This window comes from Varanus komodoensis, unplaced genomic scaffold, assembly GCF_004798865.1.
Source record: "Varanus komodoensis strain SLA01 unplaced genomic scaffold, ASM479886v1 scaffold11, whole genome shotgun sequence".
Lineage (NCBI taxonomy): Eukaryota > Metazoa > Chordata > Lepidosauria > Squamata > Varanidae > Varanus > Varanus komodoensis.
The window spans coordinates 7174791-7185931 of record NW_025335317.1 but is presented as its reverse complement, the minus strand read 5'-3'; the positions used below and the strand labels follow the sequence as shown (position 1 = coordinate 7185931).

Sequence of the window (11141 nt, the reverse complement as noted above, 5' to 3'; positions counted from 1 at the left end):
GGGAGTTAGCTGACAAGAAAGTCCATGAGGAACAAAGGATTGGGCAGAAGGAAGTTTTCACTGTCCGTTCTGTTCTCTTCACCTCCAGTTTACCCACAATGGGGAAAGACCCTGGCTTAAAAACGGCTCTGTTGCCATCATCTGTCCTTTGAAACCAGCAAACACCTATTAATACATTTCCGTATTGCAAATCTGAATATTTCTGTTATATGCACCTAGCTCCCACCTTTTGGAGATGTTTGAATCATTAGCTAAGTTCAAAGACTCCTTACCAATCATTTCCATAGCTATTGTTACTGAAAATCATTTGAAAAATTAAAATCTGATTTTTGTCCATCTTCTCAATCATCTTCGAAGTATAGCTGTAAATGGATTGTTTCTCTGTCATCCCAGTTTTGCATGACCAATGACAGAATTAATCTCTGCAACTTGTTTGTTTCTTTTTAAAGCTACTCTGCAATAGGCCTCTTCATTGATTAACATTTGCTTGTCTTAGCTGACGATAATCGTTACTTTTTTCCTCCAGATGGAGTTGCTTCACTAATTCTTTCAGCTCTCCAGAAATATTTGTGATAGTTCTAAAATAGAAAACAACAGTCACTCAAAGAGGGGACTGTAGTCAGGTGGGCTCTTTGTCTGTCTGCAAGGCTCCAGAAGCAGTTCTCCACCAGAAGATGTGATGACTTCTTCCTAGAAAGATAAAATGAGTCGGCTGTATAAAAAGACTTCGTGTTGAACTACAAAACCACAGTGCTAAATACACATCCTTCTCAGGAGACATGCGTAGGATGCTGCTGTCCTATGTGTTAAGTTTGAGGATGGATTGGTAGGATTAAAGTGGGGGAAAGAGGGATATTAGCATGATTTTTAATATTTGGGAGCAAAGGAGGGGAGATTCCTAGCTAGCTATCCAAATCTGCTCCCGAGAAGGTAAGCAAGCATTACTTCTAAGGAGGAAGGAGGGAAAACCCAGGTTTGTGGCTGAACTACATGAATAGCAGAGTCAGAATGCATCTGTCAAGATCAGCACATCTGCAGAGGAGCTGAAGGTCTGGATGTTCTCCTGCATTAAAATAGCTCCCAGGACATACAGAGTTAGCAAGACGCAGAGAAGTCCTGACTGGATGGCTGCATGTGTGTCTATGAGCATACGTATGTTTTCACAGGGTTGTTCGGTCATATCAATGATTAGTATTGTTTTTAATTTATTTTTAATTTAATTTAATTAATAGTCTGATCGATATGAGTTAACTTTTTCATTCAAGTACTTGATAGTACCCTTGAAGTGGTACAGTCCAGCAGGAGGCATGTCACGTCACTCAGCTCACATCTTAAGGTTCAAATAGAGATAACCTGAAGTGCCTGACCCTGCCTAATCTTGGAAGCTAAGCAGGGTCAGGCCTGGTTAGCAACTGGATGGGAGACTTGAGTCCTGCATGGAGCAAAGGGCTGGATCCAATGGTCTTCTAGGCCTCTTCCAGCTGTATGATTCTATGATCTGGCAGCTAAACAAAGAAATGTAGAATTTGTGTAGGGCTATGAGCAATGTTTAATCTTTCAAGCTTGGGTAGTTTCAGTGAAAAGAGACGGTTGCTCATATGCACATATCCTTTCCAGGGAAGGGGGATATCTTCAATTTGTGTGAAATAAACATGCCCTGGGAAATAGCAGCTCTTCTCTTTCTCCAGTTAGGAAGCTGCATTAACTAATCGCATTGCTACCACAGAATGCATTATTAACCCATTCCCATGCATCTTTGCATTGGAGAGAGCTTTCTTTTCCTCTGCCAGCCCCTCATCTTTTTAATGTGTTCTCTTGTCTCCTGCTTATGCACAGCTGAATTCCTCATGTCTGAATCATCTTGGTGCTTATACATAAACTGCACTCATTCAAAACATTTTTAAAAACCCATTAAAATTGGATTTATTTTCTTCAGCCGTGGCTTACAGGCCATTACTCAATGAAGAAATGATTTCTTGTTGTGCCTGGCACATTAGGATTCCTCAAGGGAACAGAAAAGGTGGGTTTTCCCATTTCTTCCTTTACATACATACATATTTACAAAGCCAAAGCCAGAGATCAGAAAACAAGCAAATGAACAAGAGTTGCAAGTTGAAAGGACACATCTTACTGAAATGAATAGCAATGCTCTTGTTGATTTTCATGGAGAAAGCAAGCATCTTATGGAAGGATATCTCACAGGATGCCCAAGTATGATGTCCAGTGACATAGCAGAAAATCTGACACATGGGCACCCATCATGTCCATTCCCTAAGGAACCTGTGTCTAAAGAAAGTCCAAAAATGTAGGCAGGTGTGTTGATTCAGGTCAACCAACCAGTTCTAGTGATTCGGCTCCACCAGGAGGAGCTCTTTGGTAAAGTCGTTTGCCCATTCAAGACTGAGCCACCCAAGTTGCAAAACTGGAGCGATTGCTCAGAAAGACGTGTTGTTGTTGGGGAAATTGATTTCCCCAAAGCTATTGTGAGCATTGCAATGAAGTTTGGGGAGGGCAGGGGGCTGGTGACTGATGTGCATCTCCACTGACCCAGTGAGCCCTGGTTCCATTACATCACTGTGGATGCATGAATATCCCATTTCTTCTGAGTACATGTGTATTGGACTGCACTGTCAGCCCCTTAATTACCCTTCCCCAATCAGGTGCCCTCCAAATATTTTGGACTTCAGTTCCCATCATCCCAAAGCAGTGTGTCTAATGGCCAGAAATCCTGGAAGGTGTAGCCCAAAATGCCTGGAGGGCACCAGGTTGAGGAAAACACGAAAGAAGTGAAATGATGCAGCACATTGCATTTCTATGAAACAACCTACCCATATTAGTTTTTTAAAACATACTTTATTGCTGCTTTATAAGCTCTATTTTTTCCATTTAGAGGGAGAGTGGAGATGGGGCAAAGACAAGACTAAATGAAATTTGTTCAGACAGTTAATTCTGCCTCCGCCAACATAAAATGATGAGCTCTTTCTATTTTAACTCTTCTACTTATGGGCAGAGATCCTGAAATAGAAAACATTCATACACATTAAGAACATGGCAACCCTCTAATACAGGTGTGCCTATAGAGTGGCATGGAAGAGAGATAGCTCCCAAAGAAGCCATTACCTAGATTACTGGGAGCAGGTCAACCAGCTCTCCCCCAATTAGCCCAATAACTCTCCATAAGTGTTTGGCACTTCCCCCAGCAGTTCTCCATGCCTCGTGCTGCCCAACTTCAGCTGAGCAAATCCAGGATCAAGAAAAATGATTATCTTCAAATCTGGAGACAAGTATCTGAGACAGAAAGGACTTATGGGGTATATCCACCCGTCTCACTGTTTTCAGGGCTATTTTCCTGCCCATAATCTGCAGCAGGCGGGGGGTGGCGGTGGTGAGGAAATGGGGATCTCTTAGGATTGGTAGTGATGCCTTCCCCACGGCAGCTCTGATACAGCCAGGTGTACTTTGCATGGATGCATGGAACATGGCAGCAACTTCCTGTGGGTTCATTGGGGGGTGATCTCCCTCTAAAACCAAGATACCTGCTTGTACCTTGATGGGTCAGAACCACCACCACTGGTACTACTTTCCACAGGGCAATGAGAAGCATACGGATGTTGTTCTCCTTTTTGGCAACACGTTCAAAAATAAACAACAGGATTTCATCACAGAAACAAGGCTGAAGGGAGCCACTGCCACAGCTGGCTCTGTCCTTTTTCTGCATTTATCGCTACGTTGCACTCAGATGGAAAGGACTCCAGAGCATGTGGCTGGAAAGATGAGGAAAGGGCTACATCTCAAGGCAACTCTGTTGTCTTATATTGGGTTCCCATCAGGCCACAGACAATTAAGGGAGAACTGCTTGCGCATGTCAGGGGGAAAGTAAGTCCTCTAACGAGCTTGTCATAGCTGCAGCCATTGATTTTCCTCATCAGGGGAGATCCCAATCTATATTATTTTGAATGTCAGAGGCTAATGGACATTTTGGTCCCGACAGGTGTCCCAGTGCTCCTTCCCTAGATGGATGGTCTTTTTGCACATTATTATTATCTATGAGGAGCATGCAGGGAGCAGGGAAGAGACAAAACTTTTATTTCAAAGCTGGACTCCTCCAGAGAAATATGTTGCTGCAATCCTGGGACTCCCACTGTCTGCAACTGGCAGGGCTATTTGGCATTGGTCTTCAAACACTATTCAGTGCTGCGATTCTGCAAGAATGCAGATGGGGGCAGGGCCCAGAATTCAGCTTCCGAATTACCTTGCCCTGTGTTCCTTTATTAAATGCAAGATTCTACTGCTTTCTTTTTATTTATTGTTTATTTGTTGCATTTCGAATCCACCCAATCACTAATGTCCCCTGAGTGTATTGCAAACAAGTTCCAATCTTTCTACTTGCAAATATACCAATGGAAATGTGTAGGTAATACTTTGTGAAATGTTTGATGCTAAGGTTTGGCCTTGTGTGATCTCCCTGCCTCTCCCAGAGCACTGCTTTGCCCCTGGTTCCCTAAAGTTGGAAATGGCCTCACTTGTAAAGATGATTTATTATTATTATTATTATTATTATTATTATTATTATTATTATTAGCAGCAGCAGCAGCAGCAGCAGCAGCAGCAGCAGCAGCAGCAGGACATTATGATACTACTCCACTCTCTCTTGAGTGATTCATCTCTCCAGTTCAGTGATTGATCTGTACATAGCAAGCCCTACCTTGTGGAAATCAATAAGGTCTGTGAGTGTGGCATGTCGGTTGGGATCCACTCCTAAGAAGCTGTAGAAATCTCCAGAAGCATCCACCAGGAAATGCTTGAAGCCATTCTGGTGGCGATAGGACAGGGCGTAGCCCCAGATTTTCTCACTGACCCGCACAAGGAAGGCTCCTTCAGGCCTGTTCATCAGCAGCTCTTCTGCCTCTTGGCGGGTGATAATGCCTGCCAAAAAGAGAACAAAAATGGAGCCATGCAACCAGTGGTCATACAGGACAGTGTCAGGCTGGAAGCAAGCATTAATCACACACCGAAGGTCTTAGGTCACCTCCAGAGATTTTGCCTTTACCCAGGCCTGTTCACTTCCACCTTTTGACATGTCCAGCTCTAGAGTGAGGGGCTGTGTTGCTCAGGGTCCTCCAAATGACAGACTGGGGACTTTTCCAGGGGGATAGGAGACTGGTGGCGGTGCTTTGCTGATAGAGTAGAAGTTCGCCTTCTTTCAGAGAGGACCACCCTCCACTGGTGGGCCACCTTGTTCACTTCCAGTTTCTCTGGTTTCAGGATAAAGTGCCCTAAGAATTTCTGGCCATTCAGTGAATGCCTGGGCAGCAAATTGAACAGGTAGGCACACAGGTGGCCTGGCTGCAGTCTCCCATACTATGGAGAGACAGGTGCTCCTTACATTTCATTATTTATCTCTACATTTGCATCTACACACATAAGTATGCCAGTTCTAAGCATATCAGTTTCCTCCTGGGTCCTTTTTTTGGTGATGCATTTCCTCTTCTTTTGGCTACGCACTAGGATGGAGGGTGGGGGAGTGAAGGGCTTGCTGTACAGGCAACTGAGAGATTTCATTCTGCTTGCCAGCTAAAGGTTGGGGCTGCATATGCCTGCTCCCTTTGGCACTCAAGGACTCAGCTCTTGCAGACCCAGGATGTTCTACTGGCTAAATCCCAGTTTCTGGTTTCTGGTTGAGATCTCAGAGCTCTGCTGTCTTCCTATCTTTTCTTGCTAACATGCTAACTGCGAAGAAATCCTCCAACTGAATCTCTGGAATTGGTGCTTTGGCCCCAGCCAAGGCCAAATATCATGAGGTCCAAATTATGGATCCACACAACCCTTCCCCATCCTGATGTCCTCCAGATGTGATGTCCTGAAATGCCCATCATGCCCAATGCATGTTCTGGCTGGGAGTGATGGGAACTGCAGTCCAATGCATCTGGAGGACACTGGGTTGAAGAACGCTGATCTACAGTCTTGGGCCAATACTTGGGTCTTGGGTAACTTGTGTATCTCCAGGAAAGTGCTCTGTGCATCACCCACACATCACAGCAACATGAAGCACCTGATCAGTTGAGTTTGTTGTTCCCACTTCCCAGCATGAGCAAAATATAGCAGCCAGCCTTCCTTTCATCCAGGCATGTAACCACAAAATGGTTAGCTAAAAGATCAGCCAAAGCAGTCAATTATTAAACATTCCAGAAGTGCACAGGAAGTATTTAGATCTGCATAATTCTGCCTACACATTTGTGAGGCAGGCAGGAACAAACTGCTGTTGAACCCCATGTGACACCGACTGCGTGAAGTGGCATCATTAGATTCCTAATACAATGTGCCACATGCCAAGAAGAATCATACTGGAAATAAACGCTCTGTTGCAGTACGTTGTCAAGTCCCTGCCTCTGTGGCTTTTTGGATTATTTCATTCAATCTCTCTCTCTCGTTCTCTCTCTCCCCTGCCACCAAAATGCAAACATTAGGACCAACAATGGTTACATGATGTTCCTTTTCACATATGATTATTCCACTAAAAAATAGAGGTGGATCATATCTGTCCTGAGTCAAGAGTGTTGCATCGGCCAGAGTAATGCCATCCCTTTGCCATCTGCTGAGATTTATTTTTTAATGATTGACATTCTGCATGGCACCCTTCCAATTCTCTCACGGTGATGCTCCCATACAGGGGCCTAACTTGTCCATCAGACTACCTGTGCTAAAGGAGGATGCCCTACCACTGTCAAAGAGTGATTACAACCACAAAAGGTATAGCTAGAGATCAGTGAGAAATTTTTTCCAGTTCGTTTTTGAAAAGAATTTACCAAAATTTGCAAACATCTTATGTGAATTGAAGTGTGTTCCTTTCGTGCATTTCCCCCCCTCCTTTGCCCATTCTGTCTTTGGTTCCATTCACTCACCTTTCTGCTTAATCTTAATGACCATGGGCAATTTTGCTCATGAGATTCCAAGATGTCATCATAGCAAGCATAGCATCAAGACCTCCTTAGCCCCATCACACAGGTTGCTACAGCGGATGAGATTCCATGGCGGTACAGACAATGCAGTCAGGGACAGAGAGAGCAAAGAGGACAGCAACTGGAAGAATATTGATATTTTCCCAAGAAGTGTTGAAAAATACATCTAAATAGTAGGCACTTTTCAAGGCTTGTGAAAATGAACAAGTGCACAAATCTGATAGATCATGGATGATGGATGGATAGATAGCTAGATGATAGCTAGCTAGATTGATTGACTGCTTTTAAAGGTTTTCAGATGACAGAGCTGTAGAAGCTCTTTGCATGAGGCCCTGGAGATCTGGTAGAGTAGGCCATTGATCTGACTTAGTATGAGGACGTCTCTCAGAACATCTGTTTAGCAATGATGATTCAGCTGAAGAAACTATGATGACATTCTAATTGCATTGTGCCTGTGGATTATATTTTGCATCTTGCCCTTCCTCCAAGGAACTGAAGAGGTTTTCCTGATCTGTTGCCTAAGAGGTAGGTTAGGCAGAAAGAACAATCTAACAAGATTCATGGCTCTGTTTTTATGTCCCAAGCAACACCACTCTTCTGAAGATGCTGTTGGGATGGACACAAACTGAGCAAACACCATTCCAGCCAAACTGCAGACTGGAGCAAACATATAAAATTGGAAGACTGAGTTGGCAACCATCCAGCTTTTCATTGGCTATCCTTCTCAGGCATATACCACCAAATGTGGCCAAAATCTGGTTGCGCCATTCCATGCAAGCTGTTCACCTCCTCCTAAATCCCACCACTGGGGGAAAAACATTGCAAGCCACAGCAAAACCTGTCTTTCCTGTCAAAGTACAGTTTTCATTCCTAGGCACTGGTGTTATTTTACAGGTAAGAAAGAATCCAAGCTTAGGCAAGACACGTTTGTTTTCATCCTCTTCGCTGCTCCTCTCCCAAAAGGAGCTGGTCTGATTTCTCATGATCTCCCATCATTTCTCTTTTATTTTGTGTGTGTGAGGGAGGTGTCTCCCAATACTTCCAACAGCTTCAGGAAGTTATACCTTCTCTGAGATTCAGTTTTCCTCATCTCTTTATTTTAGTTTGCAGCTATCTGCCATTTGCCAAACATGTGTTAATTAGAAGAATGGAATCTTTATCCTCCCTGCTTCAAATCCATCATCCCCCACCAGCCTACACCGCACCATTCTCATGACAACCAGAAAGCATATAGAGCAGAGGGGGAAATTCACAAAGGTATCGCTCCTCACTTTGGGATGGTTATTGAAAAATAAACATCATCTGTGGAAATCCTACCAGAGCATTGAAAACGTCTGAATGCTCAGACTTTGCTCTTTGTTCCTTTGTTCTCTCTTATTCTCTTAAGGGTTCCTGTTCTGAATCTTCGATGCCTTTATTAGTGTTATTTAGAATATATGAACTTCTGCACTGACCTGTTCCCTTCCCTTGTTTAATCCTTTAGTTTTGCAGAAGATACATCTAAGACCTTATTTGCAACTGGTTTAAAGAGAAGAAAAGTGGCATTCAGACCACGACCTGAGCAATAATGTTTGCTTACTTGCTTGCTTGTTTAAACTTTTATTGTAAAAACAGATCTCCTTTTTAGTGTGTTTTCAGTTCCCCTCACCATGACCTTTTTTTTCTGTTTTTTCAAGCCCTGAATACCAAGGCATCTCCTGATTGTGCGTTTAAGCTCCAAGCATTATACCTGCATGGGAATTGGAACCCCGGTCTTCCTGAGCCAACATTCTAGGGATGACTATGGCTATTAATATTTCAGCTCTATGATAGTTTAACTTGAAGCATTAAAAATCTACAGAAAATGCAGAGAAGCAGTGCAAACTCAATCAAAGACAGCTGGCCCTGGAATCTAAACTGCTGGGGGATTCACCATCTGCTGATATTGAAGGCTGAATTCACAGATTCACTAGCAACAAAGACTGCCAGACACGCTTGTTCTTCTGGTAGCCAAAGCACAAATTGCAGCTGGGAAGAAGCATTAAGGATGAACTGGCATGAATCAAAGGTAACAGAAAACAATTTCCCTCTAGCAGTTGAATATAAAAATGGGAGAGGCAGAGAGAGAGAGAGACCCCAGGGGGAAAATGTTCCTAGCTATACGTTCAAGGATAACACAGCACTCCTCAAAATGTGATCCAGGCTGCTGGGAAAGGTGTGCGGCATTCGTAGCGGCAGATCGATTCCTCATGGACGTGTACCACAGGAAGCGTATGCGAGAAAAGACAACTAGATGGTACGCTGCATTTAATGTGTCTAAGTTTCCCCGGAGTGGAGATAAGGGGATTAGGCTCAAGAATGGGCTGGCAGGATTTATCCTTTCCCATACTTCTCTGAACCCAACAGAAATCACACCCTACCAAATATCATATTTGCTAGTGCAGGGTGTCATTGTCTTTCTACCAATAACAGCGGTGGGGAAGGGAAAATTTACCCTCCCCACAGTCATGGCCCTGACTCCATTTTTATGCACAGCCCTTGCAGTGTTGGTCGTTTAAATGGCGTGTTGAACACAATTGCTCATCACTTAGCATCTGATCTGGTCCTATGACTTCTGAAGAATGTTGTCGTTTCCCACAATGAAGGGGAACTTGGCGATGGTGTGGAAACAAGCAACCGGTGTGGCAAAGCATCAAACTACACATTGTGCATCAAAATGGTCGGTTTACTGAAAAAAGGAAGTGCAAAATGGAACGTATGGAACCATTGGGAGCATGGAGGAAGAGCACTCTGTAGGAGGTAGGTTTGAATAGTCAGAAGATGGTTGGCTGAGTACTTCCTATGCTTTGTGTTTGTGCCTTCTGGGAAATCCCACGGGAGGGAGAGCCAGAACCAGAAGGGAGCTGCTCATTTGATTCTCCCTTGTCACAGAAGCATGCAAAATCCTACTCCTTAAGATCTGATTCCTACAATTATTGTATAGCTGGTTGCATGCATCGTCCTATGAGCAAACTGGGAACATACAAAGTGGCTTCAATCAGACCATCAGTCCATCTAGCTCAGGCGCAGTTCTCCCGGATTTCAGGTAGGAGCTTTCCCATCCAGAGCTGCCAGTGGATAAGCCGGGGGCCTCCCACATGCAAAGCAGTGGCTCTACCAGAAAGCTTCAGACCCTCCCTAGATGAGCCCAACCCAGGGATGTTTCTACCATGATGGCCTGACCCTGCAAGCAGCATCCAGGAGTGCAGAGAGAAGGCAAGGAAAGGGGTTCTGTGGGGGAAACAGCATGGATAAATTGGACTCCCCAGTCTTAGTGGTAGGGATGGAAACTTGATTCCAGGCTACGATTTTTGCTAGCACTGCCGTCCTTCTACCCTCACTTGTTCAGTGTTTGTTTCCAAGTTGCTGTAGTTCCATCCACACTTGGTGTCCCAACCTTTTCTTCAAGGCTTTCTTAGGAAAGCAAACCTACAAGGAGCTAGGAGTTAGCTGCCAGTGTCATACTGAGATTTCAGGAGAAGCCAAGTGGTAGAGTCCCCCTGAAACTCAGTTCTGTGGCTAAGCACTGCCTTTTCTGGCAGCTTTCCTGAGAATTGCTCTGCTGTGCCCACTGCCGCATCTCATGGTCGCCTTGAACCTCCTGCTGTATCAAGGCTATTAAGCTGTAAAGCCCTTTTCAAATTGCTGTCAAAATATTCTCCCTGTGTTCACCACCAAGAGGGAAGCACAGAGGGAATGTGGATGCTGTATGAGTTCCTGGAGCATGCAGCTTACGGAGCTGCAAATGAGTGCCTCTTCGAACTATACTCCTGAATTCTTTTATTCTCAGCCTCTCCTGATGCCTATTTCAGTTTATGCAAAATGCCAGAAGGATCCAAATATCTCAGACCAGTAATTATTTTGCAATATCAGTTGCCAATCCAGACAAGAAGTGCAGCAAATGCAGCATTTTTATACTGCTAAATTCATCCACCATTAGTGTGTATATATATATATATATACTCTTTCAGTTCATACTGATGAAAGATTGGTCTATTCTTTTGCTGTTTCTGATGGCCAATGTGAGCAATGAGGAAATCTCTCATTTGCAGTTTTGAAAAAGCTTTTATCATCCCATTTATGGAAAAAAATGTGAATTTGGTAAATTCTTATTTTAAAAAATGAAGCAGGTAAAATTCTTATGCAACTACACATTCAACAGGG

At 43.8% G+C, this 11141-nt stretch overlaps 1 protein-coding gene across 1 annotated transcript in view; it reads right to left on the bottom strand.

Annotated features, from left to right (window-relative positions):
- Positions 1-597: 597 nt before the first annotated feature.
- Positions 598-11141, bottom strand: part of SH2D4B (SH2 domain containing 4B) — a 92040-nt gene continuing 81496 nt past the window's right edge. The window contains exons 7-8 of the mRNA XM_044420118.1: positions 4706-4926; positions 598-690 (exon numbers count right to left, since the gene is read on the bottom strand). Of these exons, the coding sequence (XP_044276053.1) occupies positions 598-690; positions 4706-4926 (314 nt within the window). The remainder of the gene's footprint in view (positions 691-4705; positions 4927-11141) is intronic.